Source organism: Myiozetetes cayanensis, unplaced genomic scaffold (genome assembly GCF_022539395.1).
Source record: "Myiozetetes cayanensis isolate MyiCay16 unplaced genomic scaffold, myiCay2020 scf6-25, whole genome shotgun sequence".
In the NCBI taxonomy this organism is placed as follows: domain Eukaryota; kingdom Metazoa; phylum Chordata; class Aves; order Passeriformes; family Tyrannidae; genus Myiozetetes; species Myiozetetes cayanensis.
This window is the reverse complement of record NW_026087853.1, coordinates 5,186,438-5,210,029: the sequence shown is the minus strand read 5'-3', so window position 1 is coordinate 5,210,029 and position 23,592 is coordinate 5,186,438. Positions and strand designations below refer to the sequence as shown.

Here is a 23,592-nt window from a genome sequence, read left to right as displayed (position 1 = left end):
CCATGCAGAAAAGAAATGCAAGAAAAATATTAAAAGTCAGAAGCCCACACTGCAGTACTGTATTTGCTAGCACGACGTGGTCCCTCCCACCTCAGCATGTGTGGTTTTACTCTAAATACCCATCCTTCAGTTATATTCAGAGCACCCACCACAGTCAGGAGCTCTTTTTAAATGCCATACAGTTCATTTCCTTCAACCCCTACCCCACCAAAACACAACCTTAAACAATGCTGTGATATTGTTTCAGAAACTTGTTCGTTTCTTTCTCCTTTGCCTTCCATTTTCAAAACAGCCAAAGACTCACTGAAGAGAAACTTCACTTGCCAAACCTCACAGAAGTTATTTTTGATACTCTGTGTGTTACTTTCCAGCAGTGGTTTATGGCTTGGCTTAGTGGATGCTCAAAAAATTGCATGAGTATTATTTCCCCTCAGCCTGGACTTCTCATACCTTGGAACATGCTCACTACGGAATACTTCTTACTGCTTCACATTTGCCTTTATTTTTGGTTGGGTTTTTTTTTCCCTTTTTTTTCCCTTGCCTAACTCAGAGGTAACTGCTATTACTATTTACTTAGCTCCCTCCTCCTCAAATTCTTATTTTAGGTTAAATGCAGAAAAATTATACAAGTATTTGAAATTTCTGTCTCTTTTGACCAAACTATTTTATGACAAATATGAGTAGCTTTGTATCCGATACAAACAGTCAAAAAATTGGAAATGCATGAATGTAACTTTTGAGGGCACGGGGGTTTTTTTGGTACACTGACTTTTTTATCTGGATATGTAAATCACATTGTACAAAGTATATGACTGTTCCACTTCTAATTTACACTTGATGTTTCTGTGCACTCTGTGACAGTCCTGGACTGTGGTTATGTCTACACTGCAGAGCAGGGCAGGCTTCAAGGCTGCACGTGAAGCCGGGTTTATCAGCTCTCTGCATTACTTACCTGCCAGAGCATCCTCAAGGCCAGCTCAGGGCTGAATTTTTCTGGCACACCTCCGAGAGGAAAGCCTGGAGAGTGGTGCTCCACACTTGGTGTGCACTGCAGGGAGCCCCGTGTGACACATGGCCAGGCCCTCACCCACAGCATGTGCCAGGCCCAGGCTGCTCTGCATGTTCTATCTGCCCTCTGTGCCATGTCACACACTTGGTGGGGGGCAAAAAAGCACACTGGGACAAAAGGCTTTTGCTTCCTGCCGTGAGGGTGATGTGGACAGGGGAAGCAGGTCTTGGGCAAAGTACTACTGTCAAAGTACTGCTGGTTCTGGTGGCAAATCCATGTGTCTACCTAACACGTTCTTAAAATCTAGGAGGGGAATTCACTGGACCGATGCTGTTATCGCAAAGTAGCTCTTATATAACTTGCTCAAAAGTCAGGAAGTGCCTCTTTTCTTTTTTTTTTGTAAATTAACAAAGAAGAAAAAAGCCATTCTAACTACAGTATGCATGTGAGCATTACTTTTCCCTGGGCAACACCAGTGTTTAGCACTGCTGTTTATTAGGATGCCGGCCTGCAGATCTCACGCGGCTCACGCACACGACTGAACTTCATTACACCACCACCCTCAAACACATCGACTGTGCTGTGTGGGACCACCTCTGAGTGAGGGAAGGTGGGCTGCCTGTGAATATTAAATATTTTTCCGATGAGACTGCAAAAATACTGCTAATCAGTGCCAACTGTGGTGGTGTGTGGTGGTGAGCACACAGAGCTGCTGGCGCTACAAGCCGACAGCTTGTAGCCCACAGTAAGCCAGATTAGAGGCAAAACGTTGTGCCCCCCTCGCAGGCTCTAAAATCCCCCAGCTGCCCTAAGAACAGAGGCTGTTTTGGGGATGCACAGCTGCGGGAGGATCAGCTTCACCCTCCTCTCAGCAAGCGGAAACGTTGGAGCCTTTGGAATGGGAACACGCGCGTTCCCAGCGAGCCACGAGATGGCGCCCACAGCCCCATTCCCGTATCCCTGAACATCTGCAGAATTCCAGCCCTTCGGAGAGGTTACAGAGGATGCAGCTCCTTCCACTTCATCAAAGTCGGAGGAAGCCTGTGATTAGCTGGATGTTTACAAATAAAAGGAGGATCTGGAGACAGATCAAAGATGACTCTCCAGATTTGGCACGATACCGTGTACTTATGCTGACAGCATCTGTGTGGGTTCGACTGTTACATGAAGTGGCTGAACTTGGTGTATCTCATCATGCATTAAAAATGCTTTTTTAATGCTTAGTGCATTTATTAGAAGTCTGAAGATTCAGCCAGCTAAGAACCTGACAAAAACAAAAAAACAACTCCTCCCAGCTAACAAGATCTTACAGGCTCCGTTTAAGAGAAGCACCATTGGGTTCTTCCTCAGCCTGCTTTCTGCAGTATAAAGGGAATCAAAAAGCAAAGATAAGCACTGTTCCAAAATCCAAAGGATGTAGTACTTCAGACTCAGTAAACAGGAGCACTAGCACTCAAAAAAGCCTGTTCTCCAGTGATCTAAGTAGCTTGGCTGGTCCAATCCCACTATATACGCTCTTCACTGGGAAGTCTATAGTTCATCCAGGGTCTCAGTTACTTTGGCACAGCCCAAATGACAAGGGAGAGAAGCAGATGGGAGATAAAAGATGTGGTGTGTGAACTACACTGAGTTAATGTATATCTGTTCCAAGGGACATCTTTGTTTTGACTCTGTCTAACAAACCAACATAGCTTGTGACGTCTGGAAGGCCACACTAGACTATTCCTACTCTCATAGTAGTGCTCTGTTTGAAGTTGGTATTTCTATTTGGGGTCTAAAGCCACACTGAACTTGATCAAATAAACATTCTCCAGAGGAAACTGCCTTTGAACTATTTAACTCTCTGCACAGCAAACTGAAGCTGAAAGAACTGTAACAATTACTTAAGATCTCCAGTTTTTAAGTTACTGTTCATCAGGACCTCTGTCTTTTCTGGCAGTAGTGACTGTGGTAGCAACAGTCACTAAAATCTAAGTAAAGCACAACCCCGTCTGAAAGCAGACTAGGTGGGGCTAACCCTCAGACTTGCAGGCATGCAGACTGTGTCATATTTTACAGCATATGTAAGTGTACACAGCTTCTGTTTAATCTACCTGATAACAATGCAGCACAGAGATCCGAGCGCTCTCCTGAGCTGTAGGGTATACTAAGACAATTTCTTCATCAGCTCCAAGGGATCCTAGCCTGTATTTCCTCCTCCTCCACTACTACTGTATTTATCCTTTTCCCGAAGGAGGGATATTTTAGATTCTGTCTCTTAAAATGTCTCTACTTTGCAATAATTTAATAAGCAATTAAATAACCAATGGTTAGAGAACCTCGATAGTTTGGTAGCTGGGACTCTCTACCAGCAGGTACCAGTAGGAAACCCAGAGGCAGGGAGGGAGCAGAGGCTGAATCTGAATAAATGCTCCAGTGATGACTTGTGTAAAAGGGAGGAGCGTAACCGATACCAGAAGTCTGGTGTATCTGCTGCCAAAACCAAAAGCAATCTATGGTATTCAGCAAACTCTATTTTTAGGCAGTGTATCTGCATTTCCACAAACTTTCATGGTCTTTGTGGCTTTTGCCATGGAGAGAGAGACCTTATGTTATTTTTCCCATTCATTTTCTGGGGAGTCAGAAGCAGCAGTCCCACTGGCGACCATCCGCAATGTAGTGGGATGGTTACCTAAAAAGGGGAGAACAGGAGTTACTGAGTTGTGTAGGTTCAGCTGAACACGTGAGAACTATTAAAAAAGGCAAGTTCTTAGCCCTGGTCATTGCTTTAAAACAGGAAGAAAGCAAAGCTTCCCACTAAGGAAAACCAAAAAAAAAAACAAAACAGAAGGCCAAAGGGATGAATTTTTACAAGAGCAACCTTGTCATCAGCGGAGATGGGGGAGAAGAGAGGGGGAAAGATTGATTTTTGCATCTTTCATGTTGGCAACACTGCTGCTGCAGAGACCTTGGCAATGGCTGACACTGGTGGCACTTTGCCTGACAGACAAGTTGAGAAACCAAGGATTTACAACAGTCCTGACTTCCAGTGGATTTCCTACAATCCACACAGCTTCCAGGATTTGGAGGCCTTTAAGGAATGCTCTCTTTTCATTGCCTGTCAGGAGTCTTGCGATATCTACAGAACCACAAGATACACTTATCTAAGATCATGTCTTATTTGCAAACAAAAAAAGTACACCCCAAAATCTCACTGATGCAAATCATAGTTGAGTTTGAGTGAAAACAACAGCAGCAACAGGACTCTGTCAAAGAGGAAAACCCTTGAACTATTTTTTTTCTCCCACCGGAAAGTCTAGGTGCAGCATTGTTTTTGTGGTTGTAGCTGCAGGAAGATTGGCTATGGTTTCAGTAAGCCAGAAGGCACAGGAAAGGATTGAACCTTTTCATTTTCCTGCAAAGAGAATCAAAGACATTGACCATGTCTGAACATCGAGGTTCTCGGGGTGAGGTGTGCCATGCTGGCTACACAAAGCAGACAGTCAAAACCTGGCCTTGGACCACTTGCTGATTTCTCATCTCATAATCTTGTTATGTTCCCTTGAATACAATAATATGAAACTTTAAAAACATATTTCCAGCTACTCTTATATTGGGGATGTGTGTGAATTACTGAAAACAGTTTCTCTAAAAGCATGAGGCACAGTATTGTTTTCCTGTGTCTTTAATTAAAAAAAAAAAAAAATCCACCCTACAAGACACTTGAGGGCAAAAATAAGTGAAACAAATATCTGATAGCTTTTCTCCTGTAAAATTGGCACTGGTCATTCAAGTACATGAAAAGGAACATGGGGCTGTTTGTTTCAGGGCTGAATATTTATAGTCATGATGAAGTGACTCCTGAGTCATGAGCTCTGTTGTCCTGTTACAAATTAAGATTTGTCTTTCTTCGTGAAAAAAACAAAATCACAATTAATTCCAGATTTGTAGAAGTGACTGTAAAAGTGGCAAAAGACATTTAATTTATAAAATGTGTACTGATTTTTGCCATCTTTCCCCTGCAAAATCTCAGCCTACTCACATGTCTCAAGAATACACTGCACAGCAAAATTTTAGGATTTTTTTGGAAGCTGGAAGAAAACACAGAAAACTGGTTCATAGCCGAGAACTACAGAAATGTCAGCTTTTAAAAACATGTTCCTAATTTCTAGCCTTCAGCAGACTTTATAAAGTCAAATTAGTCATGCTTCATCTTGTAGGTCTTCCAAGTCTGTGAGAAGTATCAAACCAACTGAGAACTAGGGAAGTCAGAAGATTTGATTTTTAGCACTTTCAGATTAAAAAGTACTTAAAAGTCAGGAGCAAGCACACGGGGATGGTAACAGATACTGCCAGCATCTCCCTATCTCACACACGGAATTATCCTGAGCTTCCAGTATTAGACCAAAAATGAGATGACTTTCTCCCCTTATGAAAAGCAGTGAGGGGCAGAGGGCAGCAGGAGAGCTCCACAGCTGCTCCCGGGCCCACAGCTGGAGGGCATGAAGGCCAGAGGAAGGTGGGAGCCGTTCCTGGTGTTTGGCCAGACAAGGCCAAGCTCATTCCTGGCCCCGGGCCAGGCCAACCACACAAGCCCAGTGTCATGGAGCACTACACAGCCTGCTTCGAGAAGGACTGAGAAAGCTCCAGAGCATATTTGCGGGATGAGCTGAAGGCAGGAAGGTTTCCAGTTCTCACGAAGAGGGCAGATAGCAGAGATGTGTCTCATTTGTAAGAAGCTGGGCTGCCTTTTTCCTTATCAGGAAACAGGACATGAATGTAAGAGTTCAGCTTGCCCGAGGATGCTTGGGGGAGACAGAGACCGACTTAAACTCGGGACATACTTTGAGTTCTGGTACAGCTTGCTTAAGCAAACGAGCCCCCTCCCAGCCACTCATTCCTCCCCTCGTGCCACCCCTTCTATTGTGCTTGCACAAGATCTGACACAGAGACGGAGAGGGAAGCACAGCGGGAAACTGGTCCAGCCAAAAAACAGCCCCATAGGGAATAAAAAAAAATCCAGTTTTTGGATTCAGTTCATTGTGAAGCTACATAAATACGTGCTTTTTTTTACAATGGAGAGGGTGGCACACAGGGGATATGAGAGCTGAAACTAATAGGGAGGAAGAAGGGGCTGCCAGGGCTCAAGGTGGCACTGCCTCCAGAAGCAAACTCACGTCCTCACCAGTAGCTGACTCTTGATGGTTTAGCACTAATGCAATTCAAATGCAATGCTGTAGTCAAACTTTTCACATTTATAACAATGTATTTTTAATATATTCTCCAGGGCAGTACATTTTCTGTCTTCAGCTTTGATTTAAAAATATGCTGAATTGTATTTTCACCATCAACTGAAAATATGAAATAGAGAAGACCCCTAACAAAAGCCTCAATTCTTAGAATTCTGGGATGTTCTAATCTACTCAAATGAAGATTTCGCCACAGACTTGGCTACAAATATCATTATACACAAATGTAAATACTATTTGAACCAACAAGTTGCCAACCAGCATTTACAAGTATATATATATTAACATTTGAAAAATCTCCTGTAAAACTGAGAAAGAAGTGCAACAGCTTTTGTGATATTTTAAAGCTCATTCTAGGTCTTCATTAACTCCCTTTTTTTACCTTCCAGTAAATCCTGAAAGCTAAGAGCTAGGCTGGATACTTATAAATTATTTTCAGGGTTGCAGCCCACACCACTGCCAAAATGAGAAAAACAACAGGACAGAGAGAAGGAGAAGGCCTCCAAAAATAAGAAAAGCAAATCACTTAAAAATACAAGTTAGAGAACCCGGCAAATCTTTCTTTCTGGCTACGCCTTGTGCAATGATACACTCACACCCCCAGTTTTAAAGGTCTTAAGTGCTTTAACACTCTAACACTCCCCATAGTGCACTAAGTAGATGCAAAGGAACAATGTTATGTGACTGAAAAGTACAAATCAGAGGAAACAGAACTCTTAATGAAACATTTTTGCTTCCCCTTCAAGAGACAGCAAAACTTCTAGGATATCATAACTGCCATTGATTTTTTTTTCATGCCTGCTTTCATTCTGTCTCCACATTAAATCACTGTTATCATGGTAGGAGCATTGAAACACCGTCACTTCACTCTCCTGAGGATGCTGTCCCATTCTGGGAAGGACACTCAGGACTGGCCAGCCCAAGGCTGCCTCAGCACTCAGGCCATCTCCCCATTCACAGCAGCCAAATTCCTTCTGTCACTGCAGGCCTTTTCTTTAATGCTCCCATGCTGTTCCCCTGCACGCTTTCACATGTCACCTTAAACACTCTCCCCATCTACTTGCAAGCCAGGCTGACTTGCTTATGCCTTAGCATCTTTGATTTGTTCTCTTATACTGCCCTTGATCACTTCTCAGGCTACTTCAGTCATTTTGCTTTTCTCTGTCTACATATAAGTAGATCTGCTCTTAAACTTCCCTGCAGTGTAATTCATGCTCTTTGTGAGCCTTAGTCTGGACATTCATACATGTGCACTCCAAGGTTTTGTTTCACTAGAACAGGAAAAAACAGCAAGTTGAGTTGCAAAGGTTTAACAAACTTATTTTGTTACTACAACACAGCTTGTAATTGCAAACAAAGGTCCTCCAGGGTGTTTATAAAGTTTGGTAGTACACATAAGTACCATCATTCCCAGTTCCTCCATTTAACTTCTGTAGTTGGCAGGTCTACTTACACTAGGAAGTCGCTTTTTTTGGGAAACATTTCTGGGTCAAGTGCAGACCAATACACTGTTAACAAGGGCTCCTGATCCTGAGCAACAGGCTCCATAAATCACCCTTAGCCCTTCACTGTATTCAAGAGTGATCCCTTAGACTGCAGAGGTCACCTCCTCCTTTTCAACAAAGTCTTTAATCTGGGCTGTGCTGTGGCCCTGCAGCCCCTGGGGCAGCGGGGTCGCCGTCCTTGGTACGAGCTCCGCAATCCGAGTTTGTGCCGTAGTGAGCTCATGGCTCCGGCCGACAGCTCTCCCAGCCAAGCTGAGTCATTCTCACTCCGGTCTCACAGGCGTCTGCAGGACATTTTATCCACTCCTCCAGCCACCCCTGCTATGCCACCTTTGGGATTTGCTTCCCACTGCACAGCTCTAATCCTGCCCCGCTGCCGTTGCCACTCCCTCCCACTCAGGATCTCTTCTCCCACTCAGTCTTCCCACTACTCCAATGCCACAAGACTCTCCCACCAACTCCCGCAGTGCTCTCCAGTTCTCCTTCACAGCTTTTCCCAATCCAGCCACAGCTGATATCAGGAGGGATAACATGCCTGTCAGAGAATCACTTTGTGCAGTGTATGAACCCCCAGCTCCTCCCCTACAGCACCTGACTAACTGCTTCACTCTAAGACAATCATTATAGCCAAATATTTTGTCTTTCAAAGAGTCTCATCATCACCTTAGCAACAATTCCAGTGCTAAGAGGTGTTAAAATACCCATCCCACTTACTCTTTGAACCCTTACACACTGAGCTTCAGCCTGGTTTGGAATGGGGAGCATGGAATAAATCCTAAGGGATGAAGTTCTGAATTAACTGCAATGCTGGAGTGCATCCATGGCTGTGCTCTTTTTGGCCCCAGTGTTGATCAGGACTGGGTTGGCTTCAGCATCACATGAGAAAACACAGGATTGAGCAGTTAAAGCAAAACATTAAAGGTCTGAATTGCACCCGAAGCAATTGGTGCCCAGGGCCAGCTGCCAGTTCAGGACTGAGGTGTGGTGGGGGAGCCTCCTCCATCAGTGCAGAAATGCACACATCTGCCAGCCAAGAGAAATCCTAATGGACATTTAAAACTGAATAAATGCAAGGCAATTCATACTGATTTGAATAGTTTTAGTGGAGATTCTGTACTATGTTCATTTCTCTAAACAGTTTAACATTAAAGCTCAATACTCCTCATAATCCCCAAGAAACAAACTCAACTCTGACAGCAACAAGCTCGTGAAAGCCCTGGAGTAGACCCTCAGCTCCTGGCTCCTATTCACAACCCCACCACTGGCACATGGGGTGATAGAGTATTTCAGCTGGAAGGGACCTACAATGATCATCTCATCCAACTGCCTTAATTGCTGATCTAAATTACTTTCCTCCCTCCACATCTCAGTAGGAGATAGCATTACCCACCCTCTCTGATAAAGTGAGATCTGCTGGGAGAAAGTACTGCTAGGTTTTAACTTTTAATCATTTTCTCCACCATTACATATCAGGATCCTTTCCTCCTCCCCCCCATCACAAATCACACACTTAACAAAGGTTTAGACAGCTGGTGCCTAAGAGTCAAAGCCAGTAGTTCTCTCAAAGGCCAAAGTGCCTCACTGAATTGATGTCAGCTGGTACTTAGCAGGATTTTTAAATTCAATTAAATTAAGAGACAAGCTACGCAGATTAGGGCTCTGCCAGAGTCAGAAAGGAATCTTAAAAGGCATAAAATGTCTTTACATTTATTAAGCAAACTCTGCAGTCTTTTCTCGTTAAATTCTTGTTGAAAAACAAAACATTCATAAAGTATCATGAAAACCAGAGGCAAAAAAACTAAGGTTCACATGAGCCACACTCCCCATTCCCCTCCCCACCCAAGCAATGGGACTATCTTCACACCCATCCTGCTTTTAACTTTCCAACACAAGCAGCCAGGCACGGTTCACAGCTAGGCTGAGAATGCAGTCTCCAGTGCACGTGGCCACGCTGCATTCCTAGGAACCCACCACGGCCACTCCTCCCCTGTATGTTAGCATAAGCAGGTTAAATATACCCACAGAGGTACAGACAGTAAAAGAAAGGCCAATGTCAGTTGAGCAGTTCTGCTAGGACTTCAAGTCTGGAAAACGACCACTGTGCTAGGAACTCCTGGGTTATCCCGACAGTCAGTAACTCCCTTTCCCTTTGTGCACTCCCAGTCCAAGCCTGCGAGGTTTAACTGAGCCTATGTGCTCTCACCCTGGGATGCACATTCCAACACAGCCAAGAGGCAGGGGACCAGGACAGCCAGCTCTGTCCTTACGGCAGAGGCAGAGCACAAAGGATTATTTCTTGGCATTGTTGTTTTGTTGGGTTTTTTTTTTTTCATTTTGAAAATTAATTTGGGGATTATGAACAATTATTCTCTTGCACATTAATCGCTGTGATCTAAAATTTTCACATGAAGAAACAACGCATGGAAATATTAAAGCACTCATCTTACGGACATGGATCCGAGAACTGTTTAATAGCAGTCAGTGAAGGGGTAACATTGTGCTTTTAATCTACAGTTTAAAAATAATGATTTGTATATCTACTTAGTAAAACAATAAAATTAAGAACAGAAACTGATATTAGGAAACAGTGAAAATGTAATAATTAAACACATGATGCTTTTCAAAGCTATATACTTAATGAGCCTAAATAGACACCTATGGTTAGGAGGGTCTTAAAAAAAATAATAAAAAAAGAGACTTATTTTCAAATTTTTTTTTCCTTTTCAATTTTTTTCTACTATACTTATGCTTTGCTTTGGTGTTCTCTCTGCTGCCAACTTAATGCTTTTAACAGTATGTTTATGCTTATGTTCTTTTCAAATGCTTGGCATTATAGTGAGATCTCATATCTTTCCTCAAATTAAATTTTGCTCCACATACTCCACATGTATACAGATGAACATCCATGTGCTGCTCCAGTTGCTCATTATTTGGGAATATCTGAAAGCAGACCTGGCATATAGTCTCTCCAGCTGATAAATGAGATATCATATGCCGTACATGGTCATGTTTTCGGAAGTTTCCTTGATCACAAATGGAACAGACATACCTGGCCATGCCTTTGTGCATATCATTGTGGAGCCGCAACTGGCGCTCTCTTAAGAACTGCTTCCCACATGTCTGACAAACAAACTGTTTTTCCTTGGTATGAACGGTATAGTGTTCCCGCAAGTGGCAGCGCTGGTAGAATCCTTTCCCACAAAGATTGCAGAAATGCTTACGTCTGTGATCCCTCTCGTTCTCTTCCAACATGGAGTTCTTGAACAGATCTTGCTCCAGGCAGTTTGACATATGTTCAACCACCAGGTTTTCAGTTTCAAAACGCTGACCGCAATTAGGGCATCGGAAAGGACAGGCAGAATGCTTGTATAACTGTTTTTTTTGAAGGCTGTTCATTTGGAAGTGACTGTCCCTGAAGTCCTCTAGCATCTCTGCAAACATCATGTCCCTTATTTCCGACTGCTCCTCGGGGTTTTCTTCCAAGTCCATTTTCTCCTCGGAATTCCTGACCCCGTTCATGGTCAAATCCTGGGGTTCTCCACAGGTCTGCGCATGATCCTGTAACTGCTTGCCTTTGACCAGTATTTGACCACACTTGCCACAAGCACATATATTTTCTATGTGTTTGGATAAATAATGAGAGGACAAATCTTCCTCGGTGATTGTTAGCCCACAAAGTTCACAGGGAGCGTTCTCCACGTCTTCCTGCACTGAAGAAGCCTTCCTGTTAAGGTGCCGTGGACTTTTCAAACACTTTCTTTCATCCTCGTCCATGGATAAACGGGGCTTTAAAGTCTTCCGAGCATTTCTCTTCTCTCTCATCTCTTCCTCAACGTAGTACCTGTAGAGCGGCTCTTCCTGTTCATCATCCAGGTCGTCATTGTCGGAAGACTCGTTGCAGTCTTTATCCGCCACCTTAATAATATTAAAATCCTTCAGCTCATCTGTAGGATTGTCCTCCGGTTCCATCTTGATGATAATCCTCTTCCTCTCAGAGGCTCTGCTTCCGTCTTCACCTGAGGTCTCGGAGGCAACCGTGCTGCTTTTCCTGCTCGTGATGTTTGACACGGGAGATGAAGAATCGTCTGCGGCTTGGCTCGAATCCCCCTTGTACTTTTCTGTTTGTGTGGAGATCATTTTAGAAGTAGAGTCCTTTTCACTATAGTCTATCTTCTCAGTACTGTAGTACCTGGCACTTTGGTAGGAATGCCTGTTGGTGCACGTTAACACATGCTCATCCAGTAGCTTTTCACAGCTAAAACTAAACCCGCAGCTGTCGCAGGTGAAGCTCCTTCCGAACCGGCGCGAGTGGGACACGCGCTCTTTCGTGTGAGAGAATTTGGACGTGGTGCTTTTTTTGCAGACATCAAACAGTTGCTCGGGGAAGCTGTTTAGCTGCAAAGCTTCTTCGTCAGGCTCTTTGTTATGGGATGTATTCACTGTTGAACTTGGCGGCTCCATGCCCCACCTGTTCGCTTCGCTGCCATTTCTAGCGAGCGCGTCTTCATACATTCTCACGCCAAATATCATTTTACTATTCTGGGTGCTAGAAGCAGAAGATGAACATTTTAAACTAGATGAGTCTGTATCCTGTATATCTTCTAGACATTCGGGTACGTTATATAGCTGTAAATAGTTCATGGCCACTTTAAATTGTTCAAAATTGGCAGGGGCTGTCATGATTTTTCCTAAATACATGAACTGTAAAATAAGATCAAAGCATTCAGCGCTAATCTTCATGTTGCTTAGATTCAGCTGGGCTGTAGTGTGTTGATGGTTCATAAAAAACATTCTAAAATAGGAGCTGCAGGCAGCAAGGACTGCTTTATGTGCCTGAAAATAAATATCATCGATAGCGATGCAGCAGTCGCACAGAAAGCCCCACTCTCTTTGGTTGTTTAGCTGCTGAAGGACATAGTTGCTATGGCTGGTTCTTGCCATCTTGTACTTCGATTATAGCCCTGCACAGAGAAGAAGATATCTGTTAAATCACGAGCACAAAACCCCAAACCTACTTAAACGCAGGGAGGAACTGCCATCGTTTTGCTCTCTAGATCTTCCTATTCTGACAGTTTGCGGTACAGCTTCCTGTCTGGAGACCTTTGCTGGTAACTACTCATGAATACTGATGCCAGTGAAAACATACATAATTCCATGTGCTCACCACTAGACTTACAAGACTAGTAAACTAATAAACATCACCACCACACATGTCAGTCAGAGCTATGCTGCTTGAATATAAATTAGCAAATATATCTCAAAGTCCTCCAGCCAAGATTTGCAGATATGAATTCTGAATGCAGAACTTCAAAAACTTCACAGGGTAGACTTCTGTAAGATGGCCCCAGGACAACACCTATACAAGGTAAGCTGCCTGTCAGAAACCACTCTTCAGTCTCAACTTGCCCTTTTACCTGTCAGTCCAACGGCACATGATGCAACTCATACTCCAAAACAGGCCAGGCTCAAACTGGTCTGTCCCTCCTCATTAAAGGAAACTAAGAGGCATCAGTGGAGCACCCACACAAGCTACTCCACGCATTCTGCTCTTCATGGCAGCTCAGGGACTGTCTCAACCTTCCTGCAAACCAGGAACCGCAGAGTCAAACGCCTTCTGAGAAGCAGAGGGCAGCCCGGCTGCGGTGGCACGTCCCACGTACGAGCCCGCTGCAGATGGTGACCATGCGAGCTGCGTGACAGCCACAGGGGCTGCACAGGCAGGAAGTGGTGCACGCCGTGCCTCCAACTGCTCTCAAAACCACCAGTTCAGAGCGCTGAAACGTTACCAAAACACGTAGATGGGAAACAGGACAAAGAAAAACTCAGCAATGGAGAACTGAGAGAGCCAAGCAGGCCAGAGGTGGAGCCACGGTGAAATGAAGCCTTGACAAAGACTGGGGAGAAAGGCCTGCGAGTGCTGAGGGTTGCTGCATGTGACAGGACTAACTTGTCCTCAGGAGAAAAGAGGAAGAAAACATATTGGTTTATATTAACAAAAATATCCAGAAGAAATGCACTGTATACAGGAGATGTGCGTTTGATTTATAGAAGAAAAACTTAACCAAGTGTGGCCAGATCCAACAGTTAGTCACGACTCACTTTGGAAAACCTTTACTGATGTACATAATCTGTTCTAACTGCACAGGGTGAGGGAGTGACAAACCAAAAGAAGGTATAAAGAACGCCCTAACTGAAATGAAAAACATAAAGCAGTAATGAGCATTCTTAACATTTTGAAAGGTTATCACAAACAATGCAAATAACTGTAAGAGAGTTGTACAAATAAAGTACAAGCTAGGAAATGACATACATTAAATGGCATTTTATGACTCAGTGAAATGCATGGATTGATTTGCAACCAACTCTTTCAACTGTCCAAAATTTAAACACAATACACACACAAATGCTCCCTTTTTCTTCTTATTCCCCTAACAGCTTACATCTCCAAGGGGGAAAAACGGGTAGAGAAATTACAATTACTGTTGAATTCGCAAGTCATAGGCGTTGCCTGGCTCGTTAAGCAGCAAGCCTAACATTAAGTCCCCGTTCTCCATTCCACAAAGGACTGCCACGGAGGAAATGCACTCAAGCTCCCAAGACAAGAGCATGCTCACCCCACCCAGCAATATTCCCTACTGCCAACTCATCCAGCAGTACCTCTGGATCACCACCAGCACAGGACCTCGTCTGGCAACAGGAACCTTGCGATTTGGGCTGAACTACAGCTGCTGACGAGCATCTGCATGGCAGCTGCTCCTCTCCTCTCAGCCCAACCCTCCACACCCAGAACTCCAGGCAAGCACCCTGCCATAATAATTCTCGGACCGGTTTGGCCCAGTGATGTTCACTGTAGAAATGACACTCGTTGCATGGAATTCATTTAATGGTTTTCTCACTAACTCGCAAAACAGCGGCTTTGAAAGTAGGAGAATCTCTGAAACCACACCTTTTCTACAGACATTGATCATTGTCTAGGTCACTGGGTAATTTCAGATATTTCTGCGTAGCAAAGCTCTCGACATCAAGTAATAATAAAAGTGCACTTCATATTCTTCCAAGGGGTAACGTGTTTTGGACTTGAGGCAATTCATTAGATGCTAAATGTAATTCAGTCTACTGTATCAAGAACAGCAGCTGCATAATGACAAAGAACTGACTTCAACTTCCACACTGTAAGAGTGAAAACCGGTGAGAAAATGAGATGACAGAGTCTAAGGTACAATTGACCTCTTGGTGTGAACTCCCAACACAACAAGAAAAGACTCAGGACAACTCATATTAATCTCCCCATCCTCATACAGTGACAAGTTTTAAATTTATTGTTTAATTGTGTTTTGTCTACACTAAAAGTACTCCATCCTGTCCACCAACAGCAAAACAGCAGTCCAAGCAGCGAGCCTGTACCAAAAAGGTGGCCACAAACTATCTGCACACACCTGCAGATGGGAGCATTTCCAAATGATGGGAATGACGAGTGCCAGCACACAAACTCGCCTTTTTTAAGTATTTTTCTTTTAAAAAGGTGAAAGGTATTTCTCCTCCTGACAGAGGAATTCCTGCAGAGCTTTCAGCACGTGGGTCCCAACACACAAAAAAGACCCTTTGGCAATGGTTTCCTCCTGGGAACTCTGGGAAGAAACAGCTGGAGCACGAGGTGGCTTGAGCAGGATGGCAAAGGGCTCAGATGCATACCCGGCTTCTACTGCAGTAGTACTATATGTAGGTATGAAAAGACTGTTTGGGGTTATTTATGTTAATGAAAGTAATGGCATCCTCCCTCTGGATGCTGTATTAACCTGCTGCATGTAACTGTGTATTTACAGCTGCCAACACTTCCCACCATGAGAGCCTGGGTTGGGCTATTTAAAACTTTAACACATTTCAACCAGCAAAGGCAAAACTTTCCTTCTGAATTGTCTACTTTGGACCGATTTATTTGCCCCTCCACCCCTTCCACAGAAAAGGTCAACTAAAACGGTTCATAAAATGAAGCTAAGAAAAAGTTTTCATATATGTAGATTAATATTCTTTTAAAAATAAAAAGTTTCTCTTCCAAAATCTTTGAAGAGACACTTTATGGGGGAGAAAGCGTTATTTCTTGGATACGTTGTCAGGATATAAAAATCTGCCTGAATTTGGCCAAGCTATAATTTTGAGGGAGAAAAGGTAAAAAATACCAGTTTATTCACACTTAAAAATTTTGTTAATTATTAACATCTCAGATACAGCCTGGCTGAGAACATTCCATCCTCTCGCAGCTCCTTTGTACGTGGGGGCCTGCCTGAGCTACCCCACCTGCAGTGAAACCCCCTTTTTGCACAGAGCTCTGCCACGGTTTTAAACTACAAAGAGGTTGTTTCAGACAGAAGAAAGGAAGTTTTTATGATGAGGGTGGTGAGGCACTGGCACAGGTTGCTCAGACACGTGGTGGATGCCCCATCCCTGGGAACATTCAAGGTCAGGCTCTGAGCCACCCTAATCTAGTGGAAGATGCCTCTGCTCATTGTAGGGGGTCTGAACTAGATGACCTTTTACGGTCCCTTCCAACCCAATTCCATGATTCCATGTGCCTCCTCCACAAAGGCAGGAGCTGATAGTAGGGCTTGCTGGAGATTGCTCCACATGACAATTCCCTGCTGGGCTTTATCATCCCTCCAGGTAGCTGGATGGAGAGAGATGCCCAGTTCTGGCTGATGGCGAGCCAGACCCAGAAGAGGATGTAGTGAAAATGCAGGGAGACTGGGAAATGTAAGAAGGATGTGATAGAAAACCTCTGGAAGTTTGAAGGGCAGGGAGAGGCAGGCTGGGAGCGGAGCGCTGAGGCAAGAGGGGAGACTGGGATTAGGAAGCAGCAGTGGGAATTAAAAGTGGGGGCAATGAGGGCCTAAACAGTGGAGGGAAGCTGCTTGGGCAAGGGACTGGGAAAAGCCAAGGTGCAGGTCCTAGGGCAGAAGGGCTTAAAACACAGAGATGCTTTTGCTAGGGAATGGGTGGAAAACAATTATAGCATTCACCCCTTCAGAGCAGGAACTGCACCTCAAATCTCCAATCCTGCCATCCCTCTGCTATCAGCAAGCATCACAGGCTTCCTGACAAACTCCTTCCCAAAGAGAGCAAGCTCTCAGAAAATGATCGTTTATCATTATTTTGTTACTTTAATTGCTAAAGTGGCAGCGATCTGCATTCATCACCCATGTGGGTGGTTCAGTACTGCAAACTATTTTTGAAGTTTGCTTTGGAAAAAAAAAAAGCAGGCATTAGAATAAAAACAGGTCTTTTTACAGAAAACACAAGATTTCAAAGTTAAATGTGTGCACAAGAAATGCTGTAATTAATGCAGGACTAATTCAGCTGCCATTTACATATCATGTATTATGTATATACACATATTATGTATAGATCATAGTAAAACTTCCCTTACTCAGCGCATCCTATGGATCTGTCCAGGCCTGGATATGAGCAGCAACAAGACAAGATCCCTGCTCACTTGGTAAAGCATTTGGAGGATGTGAAGTGAATGGGAGGCAGGGGACAAAAAGGAGGATCTCACAGCAATGAGCATTTCTTGGAGAACATCATCCCATTGCTGCCAGTCCCACAATAAGTCACTTCAACCTTTTTTTTTTTTAAGTCTGGCTCGCATTTTTCAGATGTCCAGTTTATTCACACAGGTAAACACCATCGGCAGCAACTAAGGCCAGTGGGAGCTATTCTCTGTATATATTAAACACCAAGTGTCTTGGAAAATTAAAGCTCCATGCAGGCAAGTTTGTCAATCCAAAATTTTAAATTATTTCTCATCCTCTCTGATTCTTCTATTTTAAAGAGGGGAGAAATGGCAGCCACTTGTCCAATGGACTACCACACTGCCTTTTGTGAAGCATCCCAGTACTGGAGGCACCAACCTCACAAAGCCACAAGGAACACAAGTAGCTCCAACTTCAGCAAGGATTGATTTGTGCAGTAAATGCAGCATGGGCCACACTGTAAGCAGTGCTGAGTAATGCAGAGGTGTTCTGAAAAAATGTGCTAGGAAAGCATCCGATATGAAAATGAAATCTGAAGATATTGAGTTGGGTATTTTCACTCTGATTTTCAAGTTCCAAGTCTCCATATACATTCTATTGCCCTGGTCAATGTTTATTTTTACACGGTCACACTTTGATTCAAGCTGTTTGTCTGCCACTAGATTTTTTTCTTTTGAGACACCACTTAGATGCGCTATTCAGATGTGACTATGAACAAGGTAAGTTGCACTACTACACCAACCAAATATGTTGTTTGTAAGCCTAACAAAAAAGAACAGGTATTTACTACAGCTCCACGCTGTCATTTCCTCAAATTCAAAGTTTTCTGAGATGTTTTGAAACAAAAGAAGTAAAAGATCCTCAAGCAAAGAACTGGTAAAGTTCTTTTGCTGGCTCCTCTGTCTTTAAAACAGACATACCACAAGGTTCAGAATTTAGGAGCCTTTCGGCTCCTAAAATTAGTAGGTGGTTTTCAAAACCCAGCATTTCCACTGCTGAGCACGCAAAAACATAGCGCTTACATTGTTAGTTACTGGCTGCTTTTCTTTGGAAACCAAGAACAGGCTGGACAAAAGTGCAATAAATGAGTGGAGAATTTGGTGCTAATAGAAAACGAGACTGGAAAACCTCAAGCAAACAACGCCCAGTTACCCAAAGAAACAAGCACGTGGGCAGCAGAAAGCAAATCCCCCATCACAGTCTGACACTGTACCCCACCCTGCCACGGGTTCCCAAGAACTCTCCTCCCTAAAGTATTTTGCCTCTGGGGGTCAGATCCACCAAAGAGCCTGGATTCCTAAATGACAGCGTCAAGATGCTGCAGAGAAAATCCTACACAATGTGTATAAATTCTCCATGTGATGCCCAAGGAGTTTAAGTGTTCAGCTACCGCATCAACCACAGAGCTCTCGACAGGCTACAACTTTTACCTACACATAGTCAATAGGAAGCCACTGAGACTGCTCTGGGACTGCACAGTCCCAAGTGCCTCAGTTCACACAAACACTGCAAAACCAGCAAAGAACTTGGGGCCAGGTGACCACCGTCCACCTCAAGAGTGGCTAAGTTCGCATTGCAAGCATAGCCTAGGTCATGAATTAACACAACTATGGGAATTCCATGTACTGCCAGGGAAAATGTAATTAAGCTCCATTATTCAGGCTATGAAGGACTGAAGGTATAATTTACCCTCCTCCCATAGCCCTTCCAATCGGCTGCCTCAGGTGTGCTAGCTGGAAAGATTATTCCAACGATGGAGATACTCATCTTCAGACACATCCTGATGGCTGAATCAACTCATTTTAAACAGACTCCTGGACAACATAGAGAACCAAGTTTTATGGCACTTGAACCAGGGAAAAGTCAGATGTTCCAAAAACCCCCAACCATGAGCTCTTTGGGCTACTCAATCCCCTCCTCAGCCAGCAGTTCTCTGCTCATTCAGCCTCCATGTCCACAAATGAGAAACGGACGTCAAAATTTAGCAAGTTACAATTCTCAACTGCTTATTGAGAATTAGTTAAAATGTGTTACATGGTCTTAGGTAAGAACACTCCTCGAAAGACCCAGGATACAGTGTCAAAAGCTTGACAGAGTAAATTAAGAAAAGGGAGTTTGTGCTAAAGCCCCATCTCAACTTCAAACAACTTAAGATCAGTTCTAGGGAGTAAAAGTACTAGAAAGATCTTATGCAGTCCTTTAATGTAACTTGCTAGCCACAAAGGACTACTCTAGAAAGTCACAGTTATCTTTTATCTGTCACCTTTACAGCTGCCAGGCAACACGGTAATGATATGTTTAAAAGAAACAATTAGTGGGGAAAAAAATTATATCCAATTTATGCTTTGTGGCAAAAAGATGAGCCTTTTTACCTAGGCTCTCCGAGTTACACGAACTTTCAACTTCAGGAGGCATCTTGGTGGTTTAACCATGTCTTGAGACCCTCAAATGAAGTCACAAGTGCCTTCCAGGAAAGCATCCTTGGCTAAATACAGGTCGTACTTCAGTTTAACAACTTGCTGGATGCACGTGAATGAAGCACAGTAACTTGTGACACACAAGCAAACTACAGATTTTGTTGACTCTTTCTTATATATTTCACATTTTACTTTCAGCACATTAAAAATAAAAATAAGGCTACTAAGGTCTCCATCCAATTAAATAGGTTTAATATGGGTAAAAAGGCAACAGCCAGTGAATTCTGGAGTTCTGCAGTGATACAGCACACACAAAGAAAAAAATTACCAGACAAATATGAGGATATAAACGGTCTTCATGCAAATTATGTCAGCTGTTGCGCCCACATGCTGTGTCCGCAGCAGAACTCTGGGTGATGGTGTTTACTGTGCCCAAGCAGAGGCAGGGCAGGACAACCCAACCACTGGGGAACCACTGGCCAAACTGAAAAATGAATACATGGCTTTTCATGCTACACGAGTGTAAGGTCTGGGGGGACTCTACTGAGAGGTCCAGCTGTAACAACTAAGAGAAAGGACACCGGGCTTTTATCAGGTAACTTTCACTATCTCAGTTCTGAGCAGCTATTTTATTTCCATTCAGCAGGTAAATAACTACTGTGGCTTTGTCCATCCTGGATTTTCAGGGCTCTCCACTGTCAGCAAGAACAGAAATCTGTGAAAGAAGTGGCTTCTCACATTCAAGTAAGAAAGCATCTAAAAACACAAATCCCTGGCTGGCATGAGCACCCTCAACATAATCACTGCGAATTCCTGTGCCAGTGACAACAGTGGTTGAGTCTGATGAAGAAAAGACTTGTGCAAGCAGAGCTGAAGCATCTGTTAAGTCTGTGATCTTATTCCACACAAAACTTTCCGGCTACTAGGAAGAAGTGTCTTCTATTACTTCTCTGAGCTTCCCACGCAGCACAAACCCATGTCTTCATTACCTGCATCCAACCCCCGCGGGTCGGTGCCTGCTGGTTCCCTGTTACCTCAAACAGCAGCAGAGTGCAATTAATACTACTTGTTACTCCTCAGGTTTTCTGGCCAGTCACCCAAAAATCTCTCCACAATCTTGTCAATTCGCTGTGCTGCTGCCTAGGAAAAATCTCTGCCAGTGCTGCAACCGCTCGTGTTTGGCCGGTTTTCCCCACGGCCATATGGTCCCAACGCCTCTCCCCCAGTCGCCATGAAAGCTTAAGTTGTAATTTGGTAAAAATGAGAAGCCCGCATCCCCCTGCTCACGGCTGCTGTGTGGGTTTTTCCAAGAGCTGTAATGAGGAATGTTAAACAAACACCTTTAATTAAAGGAATGTTTGTTTAATGTAATTAAATGCCTAAAGAACACACCGCACTGTTGCAACCCCAGATAGTTTTGCAGCGTGTGCTGTGCCTCGCGATACTCTAGTGCGAGGGAAATAATGCAAGTAAATGACATAACCTGCCAGTAAACATCCAAATATTAAGCAGCATCCAAACCATGCTACCCATTTACCAAATGCCTACGTGTCAAGAGGAACCCGCACTCATCTGTCAGCCGAAACAAGCCAAACTTGAGAATGTGAGTTACAAAAAATGCTGAAAAACAGAAAGGAGTAGAAACCCAGCCCCAAACCCACATGAGTTTTCAGTCCCTTTTACTCTCTTTACTACCTTTCTATCCGAACAGAAAAGATGAGTCCTTTGAGGAACGAGACTTTCGACACCGTTCCCAGAGCGGCACGGAGCTTGTTTTTAATGTGACAAAAGTATTCCCCTTCCTTTCCAGCCGCCTCCGAGGCGATCCAGCGCGCTGCCAGCCCCGAGTGAAACCCAAGTCTCCCGCCTGGCAGGGTGGAGCATTCCCCGGGGCTGCGGCTCCGCTCCGTTTTTCGCCGAACCACCGCAACTCGCTCGAAGTTTTGGGGTGTTTATTTCGTAAAGACAAAAGGAAGAGAAGCGGCGGGACCCGCCGGGGAGGGGGGGCAGGGGGCGGGCGCGATAGCGGCACCCGAGACGTTTACCGCGACTTCGAGCCCCGGAGCCACCCGGGCGGCGCGGTGCCCTTCCCTTCCCCGCCTCACGCCCCTGCACCTCCCTAGGCCGCTTCTCGCTCCCCAGCGCGGCATCCCTCGACCCCCGCCCACCCCGCAGGTGGAGCGCGCCTGCCGCGGCCCCGGCAGTGCGGGCGGGAGGGAAGGAGGGAAGGCGGGCGGGAGCCGGACCTGCCGCGGCGGCGCCGCCGCTCGGCCCCCGCGCAGCCCGGGCGGCGCCGCTCCGAGCGCCCCGCGCCGTGCCCGGCCCGGCCGCCGGGCGCAAGGTCACCGCGGCGGCCGCCGGCCCAGGCACCGGCCGCGGCTGGAAAGACCCTACCTGGCAGCGCCGCCGCCGCCACACTATGGCGGGCCGCGCCGGGCCACGCCGCCGCTCGGCACTTCCCACCTCCCGCCGCCGGCGGGAGCTGCGGCCGCCTCCCCGCCTCCCCCTCCCCGGCTCCCGGCGCCGGGCCCCGCTTACCGCGGCGCGGGGCGAAGCGGCGGCCGCCGAGGGGAGAGCCGTGTCCGCGCCGCTCCCGCCGCCGCTGCTGCTGCTGCTGCCGCCGCGGCTGCAACAAAGGACTTCCGCCCCGCCGCGCTGCCGCTGCCGCAGCGCCGGCTCCGCCGCGACCGCACGGGGCCGGACCCCTCCCCTCGGCGGCCGCGGCTCCCGGCGCCGCCGCTGCCAGCGCTGCTGCGCCTCCCGCCGCCAATGCCGGGCCCCGGCGGGCGGCTCCCTGCCGCGCTCCGCTCTCCTCCCATGCCGCCGGGGACGCGGCGCGGCGCGGGCTGGCCCTGCCGGCGCCCCCTCCCCGTGTGCCGCAAGCCCGGCCCCTGGCGGAGCCCCCCGGACCCGCGGCGGGCGCCCACCGGGACCCCGCGCCTGGGCTGTCCCGCCCCGCTGCTCTCCCAGCCTCGGGAATCCGCCCCTTCCCCGCGCACCCGGGCTCGCTCCACGGATCGGGGTGTCTCTGCTCTCCCCTCGGACCAGCGGCGACTGGTGCGGACGGGGAGGCTCCGGTCCACCGTGTGGGTGTCCGGCGCTGGGGGGTTGTACCCGCAGTCCCACGGCCCCCGCGTGGGACAGTTTAAAGGCGAGAAAACCGCTGCGAGCTGCGTGAGAAAGTATCTCCTCCTCGCTGCGATTTCACACGTTCATACCACCGCCCGCCCTCCTGGAGCTTCACGGTGATGCAGGAGCGCAGGGCTGGCAGCCACCGCCACGCTCTGTCACAGAGCCCGAGGACAGCGCTTTTTTTCATCTTCCCAGGAGCTGTCTCAGGCCCTCTTCCCACCAGTCTCTGGACCTCTCCTGTCTGACAGCATCCAGCTCCTCAGGAACTATCCCATGTGAGCAAGTGGGATTTCCGGCCCCTCTGCTAACCTGCCACAGATCTGAGAGAAAACATAAGCCAGGGCAGGCTTTCCTCCCGGTCTTGCCACTTGACTTTTCCACCCCCAAAGTGACATTTGTCATTCAGCGCAAGCACTGGAACTGTTTAATCTGCACAGCTCTATCATTCAGTCACAGTTTCTAGAGATACCTTTGTTTTTATGTTGTTGCAGCTAAGATCCCTCTTACCTTCAGACAGGCCAAAAGGGCAAACTTAATCACAGCAAAGTTAAAAGATATTATTACAAATTTGAAAGTGACAAAAATAACCAAAAAAAGCACCAAAATAAAATGCCATATTGTTAAAATATACCAGCATCCATCCCTGCTTCATTGACCTCTAAGGTTTTCCTGAAGCATCCCTCCACTATTTAAGCAAACAGGACAAATCCAATTAACAAAATCCTAGTCGTTCCTCCTGAGTTTGTCTGGGGATTTTCTAACCACTACAGAATA

General features: G+C 45.8%; 1 protein-coding gene across 4 annotated transcripts in view; it reads right to left on the bottom strand.

The window, feature by feature from the left end:
- ZBTB1 (zinc finger and BTB domain containing 1) overlaps positions 1–22,829 on the bottom strand; it is a 28,697-nt gene extending 5,868 nt beyond the window's left edge. Inside the window, exons 1-2 of one of the 4 annotated variants that reach the window (XM_050334939.1) lie at positions 22,225–22,385; positions 10,792–12,703 (exon numbers count right to left, since the gene is read on the bottom strand). In XM_050334939.1, coding sequence (XP_050190896.1) covers positions 10,792–12,683 — 1,892 coding nt within the window. In that variant the 5' untranslated portion in view covers positions 12,684–12,703; positions 22,225–22,385. Of the gene's footprint in view, positions 1–4,672; positions 12,704–22,080; positions 22,121–22,224; positions 22,386–22,685 lie in introns of those variants that run through there. The other 3 variants (XM_050334937.1, XM_050334936.1, XM_050334938.1) reach the window with 3 other exon arrangements.
- Positions 22,830–23,592: the final 763 nt, after the last annotated feature.